Raw genomic sequence first — 20,132 nt, 5'->3', positions numbered from 1 at the left:
CTCACCTACCCAGGGTGGTGTGAGTTTCCTTGGTATGGTTAAAGCTTCACAAGATTAACTGAGAAGGTTCCTCCTTAAACGTGTGATGTGTTTACACACTCTCACCAGGACAAGCTTACTGTTTTTAGATATCTGTCTGACTAATGCTCTCTTCTGTTAATGTTTTCATTTGCTGATAAATACACCATAGGAAGTTGCAAGCTGTTGTTTCAGGTAAGTTCTCCTTATTATTTTGTTTTAATTTATTTGTTTGTTTTCTTATCACTACTGCTTTGCTATACCTAGCAATGGCAATTTTCCTACTTGGAGAGTAGGGCATAAATGCCATCGAAGACTGGTAAGCATCTTGCCAAATGACAGCTGGAGAGGTTACTGAAACTTCTTTTTCAGTAGATCCACAGAAATGGGCACCTGCAACTTTGCTATACACAGACATATATAATTGACTATAGTAAATTTTTGTGGTTTTTAGATTGATACAAAATTTTTTTTAACACTAGCATTTTTGTTTAAGTTTTTGCACTTAGCAGGTTCTCCCAAGATGGAGAAAAGATGGTCTTTCCTGGATGCTTTTGAGGATAACTTCAGGCCTCTGGTAGTGATTGAGCTTGCAAAAGGTGCCAAAGAAGAAACCATAGAATGGTTCACTAAACGAATTGTCGACAAAAAAGCAAACGGAGGTGAGTACAGTATGACCTTCTGTAACACTTTGAAATCAAATTACCTGTCATAATATGATAGATGTATAGAAAATTAGTTTTCAGGTATTTTGTGGTTTAATTATTGTTTATCCAATCCCACTTCAGTTCACATTTTTGAAGTTGCTTAATTTTATGTAAGAGTAGAGCTTCATGCTGGTGTCATGAAAATGTACTGACTGAACGCTGTTAACGTAGTTATTAATGAAAGTATTGACCTGTTGAACTCTAGAATCCTTCAGTTTTTGTGGTGAAACCCTGGTAACCTTGCTTTCAACATAGTTTTGATATCAGTTTTTATATTAATTGTCTAGAGCACGTTTCTCTTGTTGCTTATGAGAATGTTGCAAGCCTTGCCAAAATTAAGATGCATCACATCTACTATCCTGTCCACAAGACTTGGTACCATGTTGTAGAATGAAGTTAAGTTAGCAGGAAGCAATTTAATCTTGATAAATTCATGTTGGATTTTAATTATCATTTTGCTAGGTTGTAGGCTCTTACAAAGACAATATTTCATTACTCATTTTAGTATACTTCCAGGAGTTGAAGTTAGGCTAATTAATTTGTAATTCCTTATATGTTTTTGGTATATTTTTTAGAAAGGCGTTTTTTTATGGCGGTTGTAGCTTATATCTTATAGTCAGTAATGTTTCTGTGGCTATTGGATTTGTGTTTATAAGCTTGCTTTCAGGCCTCTGTTGGATGAGTCAGGGATGTTTCTGTTTCAAAAGTCAGGGATGTTTGTATTCCAAAAGTCTAGTCTCTTTCAAATGAGCAGGACTGTTTGCAGAAGCACTGGTTGCTTACGTGATTTGAGCATGACAGGAGTAGATCCAAATTCTCCACATTGTTCCAGTTCATTGTCTGTGAATGCTGCAAGATGCTAAACACCACGTGTCAGGTGCTGTTGAAGCTTTAATTCTCTGTGCCATTGAAAAGATGCAGCTTCACTGCTCCTGATAACTAGGTTCAATATAAATGGATGCTAAAAAATAGGGTTTTGAGATGTTATTTTTATGTATTTTCTTCCTTATTGCCTTTCTTTACTTTAAAGGTGCACAACTGCTAGTTAAACCATTGGTCACAGAAAATGAAGGTGAAAATATTTATCTAGTTGGAGCTTCCCCCTTAAGGCTGTTGCTGGGAGCTGAAACCGTGGGTTTGGTGAAGGAATGTAATGACAACTCAATGAGAACTTTTACATACAGCAGTAGAAAAACTTTCAAAGATTTTGCAGGTAAGCAATTTTAGGGATCTTTGTCATTGCAAAGCTGTGGCTAGAATTATAAGAAATTTCACTGCTAAATCTTTCATAGTCTTTATATTCCTTGGAATGGTAACAGTGCACAGGAATAGGAAGAACAAGCCATGGAAAAAATACTCTTTTACCTATGGAAATTAATACCATACAGTGATTTTTATTTCTCTCACATGGCTTTTGCATTTTGCTTTTGCTTTACTTCATGCTTTTGTGTGCTCCTGATAGTCTCTTATTTGTATGAAAGATTTTTGTTGAAAATAAACCAACAACAAATAGTTGATAAACATGAGTGCAGAATTAACAATCAATGTTATGAATTAACATAGCAATTTAATTTCTGAGAGCCAGTTTTGAGGCTTATTATTTTATAATTAGCTGGAGAAAACAGAAATATTTTGCTCTATTATATTGACATGTCAAACAGAATTAAATAATTAAATAACACTACAGAGCTATTAAATGGAATTTGGACATGATTAGCAAAATCATTCCTTTTCCTCTTTTTATTTTGAGGAGATGCCAACACAGTAACATTTTCTTTTAAATATATTACTTATAAGGTATTTAACCCCCCCTACAGGGGCAGGACTTATTTTGTTCTCCAGGTAAATATTGGAGTTCCAGCTTAGTCTTACAATACTCTCCATGTGCCTGCTTTGGTGATGCCTTTCATCGCATTTTCAACATTTCAAGGTTCTCAGGTCTGTCTGAAACAATAACAAAGTTGAGTTTTGTTGTTGATTTGATGCCAGTTTATTCAGTGCTGCTACTGTGTGCAGTAACTGTTGCCGTGTCGTGTCTTCTGTGACCTTGCTTTCCTGAAATTAGGAAGCCTTGAGAAGAGTTGTCAGTTATAAAGGTGTCATTTCTGTTTCTTTCATGTGTTTAAATTCTTAATTGTAATCTGACTGTCATTACTAAAAGATTCCTGTAGCAGCTGGAACTCCAACTACTGTAAATCTAAAAGATAATTTTTGCTTTATCTACTGGTCTTTTTTTAAAAAAAAAAAAAACACAAAAAAAAACCCCCAAAAAAACCAAACAAAACAAAACAAAAAAACCACCCACACCAAGAAAACCCCAAAACACCACTAATTTTAGTTTTGTCCAGATCTGATCAGGTGATAAAATAGTTGATCATGCTTAAATATGAAAAAAGTCTTATCTACAGAAGACACCCTGCAGCCTGTTGTCTTACTGATATTTCTATTTCCTCAATGTAACTGATACTATATTCTTATGCTTTGTATTAGAGAACTGTTGCTGTTTTAGTTTCTTTCTTAGTGTGCTTAGGGCCATCCCTATAGTATGTTGTTCCCTAAGGGAAAAACATAGTAAACTGGTCCTTATCTCAAGCAAATCAGACTCTGTTTCCTTGATGATAAATTGATAGGGTTTATGATAGGCTTGTTGCTGTAGCTCTTCAAAATTTGGGTTTTTTGGAAAGGCTTTTTATTAGAACTAATTGTCTCAAATGGCTTATCATTATGTTGTTTGGACAATAGAGAGCAAGGTACTGTGATATTAGATGCAAAATACTTGCTGAAAAGGAGATTTATCTTGACATCTTGCTGTTTTTCCTTACGAAAATACTTCAGGAACTGTATTGCAGAAAAGGGCTAGAGGTGATTCTGAGGCTGGCAATAGTGGATGCCTAAGTAAGAGTTTTTCAGCAGGGCACAGCTATCTAGTACTTTCTGGTAGACTATCCTAGCCTCCAGCAGTTAGTACTTCAGGGATGTCCTTATCTCTTGAGTGATTTGTTGTCTTTGTTCACCTGGGTAGCCAGAAATGCAGTGGCCAACATGGGCCAGTTAGAGAAAGCTTCTTCTCAAAACATTTATTTTAAAAAGTGGAGTTTTTGCTAATGGATGTTGGTTGGCAGTAGTTGTCACCTAATCTTTTTTTTTCTGATTCTTGTAATTTTTGATAGTTATTTGATGCCAGAGTTGTCTTTCTATGCTGCACGATTTCATACTATCTTTTTTTGATTTAGATGACAATCACAACTTCCTTACAATGGCAGAATGTCAGTATATCATCAAACATGAACTTGAAAATTTGAGAGCTAAGGATGAAAAAATGATCCCTGGATATCCTCAGGCAAAGCTATATCCAGGAAAGTCAATAGGTAAGCAATGGGGTTTGTTGCCTGTAACTCACTGTGGTGATGTAGGGTAGCATGCATGGTGAACAAAACTTACTTTTCCTGCAATGAAAAGAAATCCTTCAGACACTAAAGTTGCACTTTTTTTAATCAACTTTGTTTTCTCACTGCTCCACAATGATAGGACAAGAGGTAGTGGATGCACAGTGCAACAAGAGAAATTCTGAGTAGATATTGAGAAAATGTTTTTCATAATGACAGTAATCAAACATTGGAACAGGGTTTTGGAGAAATTGTGGTAACTCTGTCCTGGGACACTTTTAAAACTTCACTAGACAAGGCCTTGAGCAGCCCCGTTTAAGCTGGACCTACTTTGGGCAGGAAGTTGGACCAGATGAGTTCCAGAGAGCCTTCTATCCTGAGTCTTTCTGTGAGGCTGAGGCTCTGGCCTTATCTTTTTTTCAGCTGGATAATTTTCACATATGTTGATGTCATCCATTATTTTTATAATTAGTACCAAAAATATTTAAAAAAAACTATATAATTATATATACTTGGATTGTCTCTGTATAAAAATACAGGAATGAGTAACAGTGTTCCAGAGCTATACATTTCACAGTATGAAGGAACTAAGTTTTATTTCATTCATTTGATTTCATTTATACTCCTCTTTGCTTCAAGAGCTCCTCCTTTTCATTGGAGAAAAGAGCAATGAGAGCTAGTGCTATTTTTATGGTAGCTGGAACTAATTTATTGGCAGAGACGCTAAAGTTTCTTAGGAGAATTTATGTTAATACTTGTATGTCCTGTTAATAACAATGTCTTTATTTATTAGTGTTACTCATCAAAGAAAGACATCTGTGCGTATCAGTGGTTCAAGAAATGTAAATAAATGTAGATATCAGATGAGTTTACACTGGTAATTTTTTATATACTAAGGTATTTTTCTAGTTATGTCAACTAGATGCAGATGGGAAACGGTAAAAAACTATCACACAACTTTCAGTGCATCCTCTCTCCTGTTTCTGAATTTCTTTTTTTTAATGTTTCTATGGTTGGTACTTCTAGAGCAGTTTAATTTTTTTTACCCACACAGGTGATATTGCTTTCAGTAAAAAAGTTAAATGCATATTGTGGAATATTTGGTTTGTTTGCAATGAAGATGTGTTGCAATTTATGAATTAGTTTAAATTGATAATTCAAAAACAGGTTTTTAGTATCTTTCTCATTAGTTCAACAATGGCTCTTTAATTTAGTGTTTTGTTTTGGGTTTGCTATGTCAGTTTGATTTATTATACCTTTCCTTGCTCAAATGCAATAGCCAGACCTTTCCCCCCAAAGCCACACATGGTATTTCAGTTTGTCATTCAAGCTACAACTGATTCTATTGCAAACCCTGGAATAGTTAATAGATGTAAAAATGTTACTCTTTCTCTTCCAGTGGACAGCACAATCTTTGAGGAGTAGGTAGAACTGCTCTCTATACTGAATAATTTTTCACTAGCATGCAGACAATTTATTTGTTTTTAGTATTTAAATGCTAGATATATTTCAAAGGAAGTTTTGGCTTGCTGATTACATAATGTAATTTGTTTGCTTACGTTAACTTCACTGTCCTTTGAAGGAGTACAAGGTTGTTTTTTTTCTTCTTTTTCCTTCCAGTAAGAAGATTATTGACTAGTGGTGTTCTAGTTCAGATTTTCCCACTGCATGACAGAGAAGAGTTGAAAAAGCTCCGTCACAGCTGGTATGGCCGAGTGAAAGTTGGCTATCAACCTTTAGGTACGTGAACCCTTACTCCACTACAAATAAAGTGCAGGTTTTCTTCTGGAGAAGGTTTCTCTTCACTTAGTGTGAGAAGACCAAGGGTTCTTTGTAACTTCTACTCCAGATTTTAGCCTCTATAGAAGGTGAAACTCCAGTGTGGAAGGTAAGTATTGTACCAGGAAGCCAGTTGTTTCATTAAGAGTTTACCCTTTCACATCCCCAATTACCCCTTGCAGTTCACCTCCTCTAGCATTATCTTTCTGCCCTAATTGCTTTGTTGGCCGTTGTGAACCAAAATCCTTGTTTTACCCAGCCTTGCTTTTACTGCCCTTGGAAACATCAGAGTGGCTTTGGCTGTGGTTAAGGAAGCATCCACATTTCCAGACTTGTTGACATTCATAGTTCAGGTCTCTTCGTTGAATTATCCTACAACAAGATGGTTGTAGGATAATCTTTTGCTATGATGATTTGGGATACAACTGTTCTGGAGTGAAGTGCTGGATGTGCAGGCTGCCGTTTCTTCATTTTTTTTCTGCTGGCTGCGGAAGTTCTGTGTGTAGGCCTTTGGTCAGAGTTGTCAAGTGGGAGCTGGGGGGCAGTTCAAAGGTTCAGCATTTGCACTGTGATCATCTTGCACAGAGTCTTAAAATTAGACCATTACTCCTTTACCACTTGTGCAAGTTTTTACTCTTCCAGTATTTCCTGTGTAACCTCCTGAAACTGTTCGAGACTTGCAAAATTGGTGGCTCAGAGCCTGCAGATTCAGCGTCTGCAGGCTTTCACCTAACAACAGTCTGCACATCACAAGTTTTTCCTACTCATCAGTAAAGCAGTAATGGACCCAAGCCAAGACTATTTTCTCAAATTGGCTCTTGACAGGAAAGCTCCTCAATGTCTGGAATTCCATAAAATATTTTGAGTTGTAAACATGTAAAAAATGTGTTTGCAGCTGTTTGTTTTAAATTCATTGTCTGTAGCAAGACTGTGCTGTTGCATGCCAGTTTCACTTGAATATGTTTTACACACTGAATAAGCTTAAAATAACTTTTAGTATGGCACTGTGGAGAGTTGAGTTCTGGATTCCAAACCTGTAAGCTTTACTTAAAAGTAAGAAAATAAGTGTTTAGGAGTTTGCCTGATTATTAATCTGTCCGGCAGTTGCGTGACATTCTTTCCTGAGCTACAGGAAGCTAAAGATCTGGCTAGATAATGCCTGCCTCCAGAGTATTGTGTTGGGGTTCTTACTGTGTGCTCGCCTTTTGTTTACGCAGGAGGGTTTTGTTGGGTTTTTTGTTGTTGTTTTTTTACTGACATTGAATACACACAAGATTTCAAAGTAAATCCCAGGAGCCCTGTTACATGTGTACTCATTTAGGAATGTCTTTCATGGTATGTTTGGAGTGTGAAATGATGCTAATGACCCACAGTTGAACCTGTTAATTTTTGGTAGGGTTATTGGAGTGCTGATTCTTCTGTCTGTTTGCCTTTCCCTCTTGTTTTCAGAGGCTTATCAGATTGGCAGTTGTGAACTTCTGCTGTAGTGTTTTGTAAAGCTGTAACAATATTCTGGTATTGCACAGGAGTTTTTGATGTGCCAGTTTTTTTATGAAGAGTACATTTACAGTGTCAATTCAGAGATCACGATGTCATGGTTGTTTTGTTAAGCTGGTGAATACACAGCAGTGGGATACAAGTAATTTGGTCTTCCAAGAAAGCAAAGATAAAACAGACTTCAGCATTATAAACTCAGTTTGCTAGGCATTTCTGTATCTTATTTTGTGGTGCCATTTCTAGATTATGTTGGATAATACTCCTACATTTTTTTGTTAGTAGTAAGATAAGTGAGATTTTGTTGTCTTTGGAGGCAATACATCTGTCATGAAATATATCCATTAGTAGTGTACTTTTCAAGTCTTTATAACACCTGAACAGACAACCTCAGTGAGTACAGCAAGTATGCATTTCAGGTGTCAGTTGTCTGCTGAAGGGAATGTCTCAGCCTGGATGTGCTATCTGACATGTTTTAAGATTTCAGATTTCAGTGTACCTTTCCATCTATTCCTTTAGTTCCTTGAGGGCTGACAGAGCACAACCAATCCTTTTTTGGCCTTGAGCAGACTGTAACAAAGTTGTTTCCCAGATGTGTATATACCAGTGAGAAGCTTTAGAAGTTAGGCATCGCTTGTTAAAGTTTGGTTTTTATTATACCAAATGTCTTCCGTGCCATCCTAGCCATTCATGGATAGATTTGGTTTTCAAGAATGCTGTTGTGTGGGGTTTTGTTATTTTTGTTTTGCTGTCTTTTTTCCTCCCTCTGGATATCTGATGTTGATATGCTAAGTGTTGTGATATTTGACTTCCCTACCATCCGCATATATGTATATATGTTTGTCTGTGTGTGTGTGTGTGTGTGTGTGTGTGTATATATAACATTTAAAGCAATCAAATAATCTTCAGAGTTTTTGGAACATAGGAGAAGGATGAGCAAAAAAGCATATTCATTGTGTTACTTAGGAAAAAACCATTAAATATAGTATTAATTGATTAATTTTTCTCTGCAGATGACATACGTTGCTACTTTGGCGAAACCATTGCTCTCTACTTTGGCTTCTTAGAGTACTTCACGTTTGCTTTGATTCCAATGGCTATCATTGGGATTCCTTACTATGTGTTTGCCTGGGAAGACTATGACAAATACGTGATGTTTGCCACGTTCAACCTGCTCTGGTCCACTGTGATACTGGAAGTTTGGAAGCGGATTTGCGCCATCGTGACATATCGCTGGGGAACACTGCTGATGAAACGACAGTTTGAAGAACCAAGGCCAGGCTTCCATGGTGTCCTGGGTGTCAATCCTGTCACTGGGAGGGAGGAACCGGTGTACTCAAGTATTAAGAGACAGTTACGGATTTATCTGGTGTCCTTACCATTCGTGTGCCTTTGCCTCTACTTCTCACTGTACGTGATGATGATTTACTTTGACTTGGAACAGTGGGCTATGGACTATCATGAAGAGAATCAGTCTAACTTCAGCAACTTGATGCTGTTTGTGCCCAGTATTATATATGCTGTTGTGATTGAAATGATGAACCGTATCTATCGCTACGCTGCTGAATTCTTAACATCATGGGGTAAGAAAGTTGTTTATTCTTATTCCTTAAAGTTAGTATCCCAGATGTTTAGGATTTGTTTCTTTGTTGAATACCTTACCATGAGTTCTTGTTCGGTGGAATGCTAAAGAAATTTCCTGACGTAGATTTTTACTGTGGGGTAAGAAAAATGGCCATTTTAACTTATTTGGTTTATTTTGAGTGTTCTGAGGCTGCAGTTTCATGTTTGGTTTAGTTTGGTCTGAGTCTTGCATGCCATCAGAAGGGGTGATCCTGCCTTCCTTCTCAGCCTCTCCCTGCCTTTGGTGCAGAACTTTCTCTTCCCCGATTTAGCTCTTTATTTGGTTTTATCAACCACAGTGCTAGCAAAATGGATGAGGTGAGATCATGAGGATGGAAGCTCAGAGGTGGATGGCAGAAGAGACTGTCCTAGCAGGTTGCACCCACAACCTGGGTTTGCGGAGTATGTCCAAGTTTACTGATACGTCTGTGTGGAGGATAGAGGCACTGAGATAATGGAACAAAATCTAAAAACACCAACTAAATGTCATATAAGTGTGTTTGTGCAAGCTATATATATAACAAAGACTGAGATTTTACATCCATATCTAAATCTTTTCCTCTTGGGCCTCTTAGAAGAGGAGGAATGTTATAGTAGATTCCCTTTTTCCTACTTGTACTGTGACTTATTTAACAGATTGGGCAATATGTTGTGTAACCTAACATAAGGATAAATTACTAATAAATATTTGTGATGTGTAGTCACTTTCAGACAAAGTTAGTAGATGAAGCTAATGGGGAATTAAGTGGTTTGTGTAGCTCAATATGGCATATATTTACAAGACAAAATTCAGGTTACTAAAGCTGGAGACCCAGAAAATTAACGTAAGATAGTTTAAGCAAAAGGGAGATTGATGCAGAGGGCATTAAAAAGAGGTGTTGAAGTGGGGATTGGTTATGCATGCCAAAATAATTTGTTCAGCAAATTCAGCTTGACAGCAGCAATGGTAAAAGCAAGCAATTTCTTTATTTGTTTATGACTGTTCAAGGATTTTATCTACATAACGACTTTTACATCTGTATCTAGGTTTCAATTGATTTTTTTTTTCACTTTTTCACTACACTGCCAGAAAAAGCCTTTATGCAAAATGCCCAGTTGTGTTGATCAGGTAGACTGAAATGTCTTTAACAGTTAACCCAAGTTTTTTTCTAACCCAGATTTTTTTGGGTTTAAGCTGATGTTTCATGTTCAGCAGCAACAGTATTTATGTAACTCACTACATTGACAGCTTGTGCCTTTTCTGTGCTATCCAACATGTTTATGCTGCCCTGCTGTGAAAAGGGTGAAGAGCTCATCTGGCTGTCCTACCTCCCCTTCCACCTCCCATATTTTCAGATAATATCTGATTTAAACAGCTAAATGGGCAGAATATAGGAAACTGGGGTATTTTTAAGCACAGCTCTTGCGCACATTTATTGTGAGAACTGATCGTTTAGTGAAAGCTAAAAGTAAACATTACATTCAGTCCCTTGAATGCATCTTCCACATGTCAGGCCCAAATTGACACCCCTGTTGGAGTAGACCTCTGCTGTTGTGTCCTGAGTCAGGTCCATAGGTGATGGTCTCTCCTTTCAGTAGCTCATGCTACTGTGCTGCCTTCTCATTCAGTTACTCCTCAGCCAGGGCTTTACAAGTACAATCTGAATAAATAGCAAAAAAAAAAAAAAAAAGGGAAATCTCCCATTTATTTCCCTTTCCTCTCCCTTAGTATCCAGCCTTCTTCAGACATCAGCTTCTGACAGTTTATCTTGAATGAACTGAAAATCTTAATTTTAGAATGAGTAATGCATCAGTTGAACTTCATATACTCTGGTCTTGCTCTCAAGCTTAGGATCTGATCCAAGTTTCTTGGAGATGGATGGGAATATTTCCATGAGCACTTACTCATTTTGAATCAAATCTGGTATTGTAATTTTTCATAATATATTCCAATTAGTTTTGTATTTGTTTTCAGCCAAAGAAAAATCAATAACTAGGCACACTTAATAAAGTGCTAAGAATGATGGATGATTCTTCCGTTACAGAACAGCTCTTCTGAGAAAGAAAAATGTAAAAGGAAAAACCTTTGCAGTAGCAAAAATACCAGAGCTGTAGCCAAAAACATATATGTCAATATTGTGCATCAGATTAGCTTCATAGGTTAAGTGAGGTACTGTTTCAGTATTAACTTGTTTTGCCATAGTATGGTGGAGGAGCTATTCCCTGTAAATTATTAGGTAATTTTTAGGTCGAAGAAAAATGTCAGTTTGCTCTTTGTATAACAATGTCTACTGTGCTTCTGCTGTTTACTAATCAATAATTTTGTTGTTATTTTAGAAAATCACAGGCTGGAATCTTCCTACCAGAATCATTTAGTTCTGAAGGTTTTAGTGGTAAGTATGTAGTATAAGCAGCTTTTAAGATTACTTAAAAAGAGAATTTGTCATGTGTTTTATTAGTGCTTTCCTCGCATTGCCTCACTGACCTACAGCTTTGTTCAAAGCCAAATACTAGCACAAATATCATAGTAAACAGGATTTCTGTTGTGGTTGCAGTAACTGCTAGACTGTTTTAGATGCCTCGTTTTATAGTTGAGAGTTGGGTTTTTATTTGTATTGATATGTTCTGTCCTTAGGATTCTGTACATGTCAGTTTTTCTGTTAATTAATGCGGCCCTGTCTTCAACTGGGAACTCTTCCTTTCACTTATTTCAAGATTTTCAAGTAAACTATATTTTAAAAGGTTCATGTATTAACTTCCACCTTTACTGACATTCAGACAGCCAGTTAGAGGAGGCTGCAGATAAATGTCCATCGGTTTCCTCATATGCAGTTTATAGTATATACTGGTCTATTTACTTGGTGGCTCTGAACAAAACTTTGTGTGTGTATGTATTTATGTTTGGTTGCCCTTTTGGTGTATATCCAGGTGCAACACTGATTCTGAGGAACTGTACTGTAAATCTTGAATTCCTGTATAAGATGTTCAGTAAAAGCAGTGGTAAAGAGTAGCTGATTTTGCCACCTAATCTTCTTTGCTTTTTGAAAAGATAGTTCAGGTCTCTTCCAGAGTTCCCTTGGTTTTTCTCTTCAACTCAACGTGATTTTTTTAATTTTTTTTTTTAATCTGCTGTTATCTTTCTGTTACTGGTAACTTTGAGAGCTAAAAGTCAAGTACCTATAACTTATACCTTTGTCTCGGCCTTTCTCAAAAACTAGCACCCTCTCTCTTTTCCCATAGGAAACTTATATAAAATAACTTTAAAAATTATGAAATGTCAAATGTTAAGCCCGTGTAAGTTTCCCTTTCACCCTGCGAGTGATTCTCTGCACTCCCCAATATGATATATGTAATCCATGAGCTCCAGCACTGATAGCAAGTAGAAGTTTCTTCCTACTTCAGAGGCCAATTATGATTTTTCAGGTACAATACTGTGATTAAGTCTCATTTTAGAAGTACAAAATATTTCTCTTGTTTGTAAAACCTCTTGAAGTGATTAAACGTAAAGCTCAACTAACCCATATTGAGGAACAGTTGTACATATTGAGAGATATGTCATCCAACTCATGTATTTTGTTAAGCTATTTCTTTGGGGAAAGATATTGTTGCCCTATATGTCCCTTTTATTGCATTACCATTGCAAAAGATTAAAGTTAAGTAGAAAGGGACGTGGTTTTTTTTTTATGTCTACATTTCTTTGTATACTGTGCTTTAGGAAAGCTTGTCAAATGAAAATCTGAGTAGGACCAATACTGAAAATTAAGTTTTTTCTGACCTAAGTTTTAAAAATGGTAAAGATAACTTTAATAGATGACTTACATCTGCATGGAAGTGATATCGTCAACATAACTGTTAAATTAAATAATATTCTACATTTGAATTTCTGCTTGAGTACTAATAAGTATTTTTATTTGCAGTTCAACTTCTTAAATTGTTTTGCATCTCTCTTCTACATTGCCTTTGTGCTGTTTGATATGAAGCTTTTGAGGCAGGTGAGTTCAAAGAACATCTTAAGTGCATTGATGAATCTAGGAAAATAAAGGGTTGATTGAAATAGGACTTTGATTTCTAATTCTTTTCCTAAAATATATATGACATATATTCATTACTGAGTTAATATTTTCTTATAAATCCAGCTTCCATATTTCGGTTCCTCTAGCACAGTTGCAGAATCATAACAGAGTAATGTAGAGCAATTCTTTCCCTCCATATAAATGAGGAAATGTCTTCAAATAAATTGATTATTCCCTCACGCAGATGAGGCTTGAAAATTTTCATTTCCTCCTTCTTTCTCTTTATATTAGAAAGTTATTTTCTCTGTAGTGTTCTTAATGAATGACTCTTGAGGATAGGAGAATGATTAAGTTTATGACTACAATGAGGAGCTGAGAATAAATAAAAGCAAAAATAATTTGTAGTTGGTATTTTAAATCAGCTCTCTTGTTAGCATTTTTGAACTCAAATGCATGAGAATCAGGTATAAGGAAAATATTTCTGCTCTAAATATAATGAACAAAAGAACAGGAATTTTAACATAAGAACGATGTTCCTCTAAACAGATAGTTAGCAAAACATTTGACATACTCATACCAGACATGACATTAATGTCATTTCCTATACCTTAAGGTAAAAAGCAAGAAGAATAAAAATAGTCAAAAGTTCATTGTTTTGCTCTGTTACTAGTGTTGGTTTATGTTAGGTGTGTATCTTTACCCTTTATTGGACTTTGTGTACTGTATCCAAGATACATCCAGATCCACAAAATACCTAGACATCCTATTTTGTCCTTTTTAGCACATAACAAAGAATGGGAACTAAAGCAGCTATACTTTTTATATGCCCTTGCTAGTTTTGTTAGGCTGGCCTTCTTTTGTCATAGTATAACAACTTAGCGTTACTAGAATGCACAAAATTTGGAAATGATCATCAGTTTATTACAGATCTATTAATTTTTGTTTGTTTGTTTTGCCTTTTTTTTTATTAAGAGCTTGGCCACTTTGCTGATAACTTCACAGATCCTTAATCAGTTTGCTGAATCCTTGCTTCCTTACTGGCTCCAAAGGAGGCATAAGAAGAAGATGAAGAAACGCATGTGCTCTCTGAAAACAGACACGGACCTGTCATTAGTTGAACAAGTCAGCTTGGAGAAAGAAATGGGCACCTATTTTGTACGTTTTACTGCTGTAAAAGAGTTAAAAGTTTTCTGGGGTGCAGTTGACACAGGCATCAGCCAGTGCAACCTAACTAAATGTTTCTGGCTGGCCTGACAGCTTATTTCCAACTTCATCAATTTTGCTGGTAGTGTTGTTTATAGAGCTGTACAGTGCACTGGATCAAGAAACTGATCCCAGCTACACTAGCACTACCAGTATGGGTAGCCTGGCATAGGGAAGGGGGAGGCTGTTTCTGTTTCAGTTTGGTTTTGCAGTGATACTAATTTAAACTATCAGTTAAAATACAGCCTGAGAGAGTGTGCCCTTTTCTGCATGTGGCCAGAAAAGGAGAGGGCAGATGAGACCAACTTTTTAAGCCAAAACTGCTGGAAGCTCTTGCTTCTTGAACCTACAGCTTTGGCATTCTTTGTCTTCCTAGTTCTGTTCTTGACCACCTCCTACCCAGTACAATTTTAAATTATATTTAACACAGTTTGTGCAATTCATTACTTGCAGTTCTAAAGGAATTGACAAAGTAGACATTAGTGTGTGTAGTGTGTATGTTAAGGCCTTACAGGCTGGCTGACAACTTGCTTGATAGATAGCATAGTCACAAGAGTCTTGATACTGTATGATTTATACTTCTACAGAATAAGAACTATATGTAGATAGTATACCTTTTATGTAAAAGGTAGAGAATAGCAGTTTGAAAGTTGATATTAATACTGTATCAGTTTCTTCTCTTCCTGCATAAAATGCCATGAAAGGGGAAGAGGAAAAAGAAATACTACTTCTGCAATTGAAAAACTGTACAAATTTTAATTCTTATGTTCCTCTGGGAAGGTATTATTTCCCACATTTTATAATGGGGGAGATAGATTTAGGGAGCATCAGATGATGGAGAACACAGCAGAAATCCCTGAGTGAGTCTGTCTGAAGTGGTAAATCTACACAGTCCAGCACTGTGTCTGAAAATAGACCAGCACAGCCCCAAAAGCTGTGTATCTGCACCAGGCATTGATGTGCCTGACCAGACAAGCTCTGCCTCCTAGCCCTGAGCTGACTTCTGATTCTCAGCTGGGACATACAAAGCCAGTGTGATGTCTTCAAGTCACATTGCCCGGTGCTTCTGGGATCAAATGTATCTGCACCTGTTGTACCATTCTGCCCTGAATAATTTTCCAAGGGGAGCCAACAGGTCAACTGTAGAGTTAAGACTGCCTTGGAGGTGTCCACTGCTAACCTTAGTTTCGGTTCAAGTTACTGTGTGCTCAACACCTTTAATATTATTTTCAAACTAAAGATTTTAATTGTGCTGTACTCATCAACACATGATATTAAACCACTGATTTGTTTGCAAGCAGGGAGCTGTGAGCAGGCAAGAGTATTTCTAAAATTAAATCTGTCACAAGGGGGAAGCATTTGACTATCTTTAGTAACTGAGGAGTTTTGCAGGAGTCTTGACAGAATTCAGCATTTCAGGCTCTTCTCTTTTGTTTTCCTTCCTTCACTTACTCTCTAACATCTAATTCTTTGTCCTCTTTCTCTCTTGCTTTTTGAATCTCCAGCCCTTAACCCGGTTTAAGATGTACAAATATCCTGCAGTATTTATTTTTTGTTATTTCTGCTTCTCTCCTCTTGATGATAATTTTCTCCCAGTATTTCTTTGTTGGTTCTGTTACCTTGATGCCATAGTTCATGTGCTACTCTTGTGGCTGACAGTGGCACACTTTGAAATTTCGTTAACCAGACTCCTGTTTTCCTACATAAAGCGTCATCAATTGAGTAGGAGAAGAATAAATAGTCCTTTTCTTTTCATCCTCTGCTCTTCTAAAAGTCAGTAGATACTGGGCAAGGAAATGGAAAGAAAGGTGTGAGGAAGCAGTGGGAATATTGTGCAGTTACCAGAAGGAGGAGCACAAAGGGAAGCATCGCTGCCTGCCTACAGCAGTTGTCTAAGAAAGTGATAGCAGGGACAGACATGTGACTGCCGCTCCAGTGAGTGATCTTGCACAAATGTCCCACCTTCCTCATACAAAACATTTCTGTGGAAAAAATCTCAATGGTTTTAAAAGTTAGGTAGCTTCTCATGGCTTGGCCTGCAGATCCAGACCTAGATATACTGTGCAACTTGAAAATGAGCTTAAGTGAAGAATGCAGCTAGTGAATGACCACCCCAAGTTGATTTCTGAGCTTATAGGCTTCTACTGCCTCTCTCTGTTTGCTAGGGACAAAAGCACAAGGTGCTGGAGAGGGCAGTCAGTTTAACAGCTATATTGAGCTAAAAATACTAGAAAACCGTGTGTCAGATGCATGGAGCCAAAACCAATTTTATGTGGTTCCTGTAATAGTCTGTTACTGTCAATTCTTTATTATTTCATTTTTGAGAGAGAGGACAGTTATGTGGGTCTGGGCAAATACAGGATAGCTAGATCTCAGTTTAACTTGTTCATGGTATTTCACCGTCCTTTGTTCAATGAACACTTTTTTGTTAAAAATGATTGGTTTGGTTCTTCACTTTCATAAATAATTAATGCAATTACAAAAAACTATGATTAATACTGCAAAACTGATACACAAATATATACGGTAACCTACATGTGAATACTTAACCAGCATTTAAGTACCTCTGTTCTTGGTTTAAAGGTCAGGTGGTAGATGTGTTGCAGATATGTGAAAACAGGGCTTTTTGCTCTAATTGTTCCTTTCAAATGTCAGTGCTTCATTCTGTCATTTCAGCCTTCGAGTGGGCCACTAATTTGGACTTACAGGCAGAAATACCAGAAAAGAGTTACCTCTCTACCAGCATACCTTTCTAGTTAGGTCTTTCATGGACAGCCTGGCATACTAGGACTTTTCTTGTCACAATGCTGTTAGGAGAAGGTTCTCCCAGTTTAAATGCACAGTGCTGTTTTCCTATCTCCCACTGTTCCTTCTGTAACTGTTTCACTGAGATGGTCAGGAACTTAACTGGGATGAATGTGTTTATACACTTACTTCATGTAATAAGGATAAGAAGCATGACTGTTCCGGAAAATGCGTTGGGCAAAAGGGGAAACCTTGGCTTCCTCTTATTAAAAGGTTTTGAGTAATTGGATAATTCCAAATTAACTGGATGGGGTTCTTTGTTGTTTTCTATCACCAGTCATTCCCAAACAACTGATGTGGGATGAGGAAATGTGTTTACAACTGTATTGTTCATTCTGTGTTTCTTCATGTCTTTTTGTGAGTTAAAGTTGTTTTTATTTTTGCTTTGTTTTTCAGGGTACTTTTGATGATTACCTGGAATTGTTCTTACAGTTTGGCTATGTGAGTCTTTTCTCATGTGTTTATCCACTGGCAGCTGTATTTGCAGTGTTAAACAACATCACAGAGATATATTCTGATGCCTTAAAAATGTGTAGAGTTTACAAGCGTCCGTTTGCAGAACCCACAGCAAATATTGGTGTTTGGCAGGTAATATTTGTGTCTTTTTCTATTCATGTGTTTTAAAAGAGGTTTCAACAAATGTATTTAAGCTGGGTGTTTGACCCATCAGCCACTTTAAAGTTTAGTAGGTACTTTGTTCTCTTCAGTGCCTTAGGATAGTATCTATCCAACTGTATATCCAAGTGACTTTTCTTTGAAAAGAAAACAGATCCTTCCTTTAGTCCTTGTATATGTTTGTATTATACTCCTGTTGGAACTGCAACAAAGCAAAGTTGCCAGATACTGCCTGGTACACTTTACAGGCAACATATTTTGGAAATGGTAACATCTGATGCAATCTCAGAAGTGTTCAGCTCAGCAAGGTTTTAGACAAGTTGAAGAATAGGTAAGTACTTGGACTCCAAAGCCATACTTGTCTGTGTGCCCTTGTGATCACTGATACTCAAACTGTCTAATTTTAAAATAACCTAGGTCTGTGAGCAGGAGCTGGACCTTTCTACACAGCCTGAACATTGTAGTCTATCTAAACAATTTCATGCTGGTAGTACTGGGTTAAGGATTTTCTGTCCTTAGTTGTTTGCCCATGCAGTCACGTTAGCGCCAGCTAGTTTGGAGCCTGCTGTGCACGCTGCGTCAGTGAACCGATTCTGACTAAAAATAACCCTGAAAAACTCCTCCAGAATCAGAGGTTGTTTTTTGTATTATTTTTTTATTATTTTTTTTAAGGAAGAAGGCTATTAAGTCTCACCCACAGACTTTAGCATTCTGTAATAGCAGTGGTGTGATAAGGAGTATGAGGCAGTTGGAGGAAATGTCTAAGGAATGATCCATATTCTAGTTTTATTTAACAACTTTTATAATTATAGGTAAAGGAGACAAAGGGGATAAAGTAGTGGATTGTTTAATTTGAAGGGGTTGCAAATGTTGGTGCCAAATCAAACAAGATGAGAGATGAAATCAGGAAACCTCAGATGAAACATACTTTAAAAACATGCAAACTTAGTATTCGGAGAAATGTCCATTAGACACATACATAGGTATTAATGAAGTGGACTTGGAAGAGAAGTCTTAATATTAAGTCATTAAAATGTGTAAATTATAATCTGATTGCTTTTTAACATCTGATGTACTTTCTCAGTCCCGTTCTATGCTGCCAATATCTTGATGGCATACTGCATTGACCAGTGGTCAATAACAATAAATGAAGTAGCTGCAGGTATGGTAATAGCATTTGGTTTTGCTAGAACAGTTTTTCAATCAAGGGAGAAGGCTGAGAAACCATAACACCAATGGTACAGTCATGTAGGTTTTTAGCTAATAGTAAATTAAAAACAATGAATTACAAATTTAGTTATCTGTTTTGTGTGGAAAGTTAAAGCATTGTCTGAAAGATTTCTATTAAAGGAGAACAGGAGTTATTTTATCAGGTGAGCTGAGTCACCAGCTTGTTGTAAAGGAGAAAGTTACTTTGGCTAATTCATTGTGACAATTGCTACAATTCAATTTCAGTCTTTCTCATTCCAGAGAGAACCTTGCAATAAGTAACTTACATTGCAAGAGTAATTGTCACCTGTAGTAATATTTTCAGGCATTTTGCGTGAACTTCTTAGACCTGTGCAATTGCATGTGTTTATATGTGGATCTTTCAACAAATTTCAGCTTGTGTAACTGGCTGTGGTTTAAGAAAGGCATTCTGAACCATCCTTAAATTTTACTGTTACTTAACTTTGAGACAAAATGTCCAAAAATGGAATGTGGGGACTTTTAGTTCCTCTAGGAGTTTTGCTTTTTTCCTTTATCCTGAAAGAAATTTGTTTGGGAGTACAACTGTAGATGAGTGCATGATCTTTTCTGTGTTCAGATTGAGTTATGAACATAGCAGGGATAAGGTTGCTTTCCTGTGCACTTTTTTTCCTTTAGGATTACTCCAGATTTTTCAGGAGGTGATCTGGCATTAATTACATCTAGGATTTTAGTGGTCTGTAAATAACTTCTCAAGGTCTTTACAGTACTACAGAACTGTGGAAGAATAGTGTTTAACTTCATAGAATCACGCATTCAGACACTTAGAAAAATTAGAGAAACATTCATGGTTGCCAGATGGTCTTTGTGGTATTGCAGACCTTGTGGTCTTGTGCTTGCCAATTCTGAAAGCTGATAAAGCCTTGTCTGCTTGCCAAACAAGTCTTATGGCATAGAATTCAAAAGATGAAGGAAAATAAAAAGTTAATGTAATGGGTCTTCTGAGAATTTAATGAAGAGAGAGGTATTGTCCAGAGCAATTTGGGGACTGGTAAATTAGAGAAAAGGATCATAAACTGTAAATATATTTGTGTTTTGTTTCAGCTGGCTTTTGAAACTATGAGTGTAATATCAGTAGTCACTAATTGCATACTGATTGGAATGTCTCCACAAGTGGATGCCCTTTTTCCAGACTCAAAAATGGACCTTGTTCTGACTGTGGCATTGGTAGAGGTAAGTCTGCCTTCGAACAGTACATGTTTTTTAGTGGCAAATAACATGAACAACAGTGGAAATAATGCTAGGGAGCAGGTTTGGTTTGT

The 20,132-nt window shown here is 36.8% G+C and overlaps 1 protein-coding gene across 1 annotated transcript in view; it reads left to right on the top strand.

The window, feature by feature from the left end:
* Window positions 1–541: 541 nt before the first annotated feature.
* Window positions 542–20,132, top strand: part of ANO10 (anoctamin 10) — a gene marked incomplete at its 3' end in the record, with an annotated part of 82,775 nt that continues 63,184 nt past the window's right edge. The window contains exons 1-10 of the mRNA XM_010191444.1: window positions 542–680; window positions 1,756–1,938; window positions 3,959–4,093; window positions 5,732–5,851; window positions 8,398–8,967; window positions 11,324–11,379; window positions 12,904–12,978; window positions 13,972–14,154; window positions 17,404–17,595; window positions 19,915–20,043. Of these exons, the coding sequence (XP_010189746.1) occupies window positions 542–680; window positions 1,756–1,938; window positions 3,959–4,093; window positions 5,732–5,851; window positions 8,398–8,967; window positions 11,324–11,379; window positions 12,904–12,978; window positions 13,972–14,154; window positions 17,404–17,595; window positions 19,915–20,043 (1,782 nt within the window). The remainder of the gene's footprint in view (window positions 681–1,755; window positions 1,939–3,958; window positions 4,094–5,731; window positions 5,852–8,397; window positions 8,968–11,323; window positions 11,380–12,903; window positions 12,979–13,971; window positions 14,155–17,403; window positions 17,596–19,914; window positions 20,044–20,132) is intronic.

Source organism: Mesitornis unicolor, unplaced genomic scaffold, assembly GCF_000695765.1.
Source record: "Mesitornis unicolor isolate BGI_N332 unplaced genomic scaffold, ASM69576v1 scaffold20309, whole genome shotgun sequence".
Taxonomy (NCBI): Eukaryota; Metazoa; Chordata; class Aves; order Mesitornithiformes; family Mesitornithidae; genus Mesitornis; species Mesitornis unicolor.
This window is presented reverse-complemented; position numbering and strand designations above follow the sequence as displayed.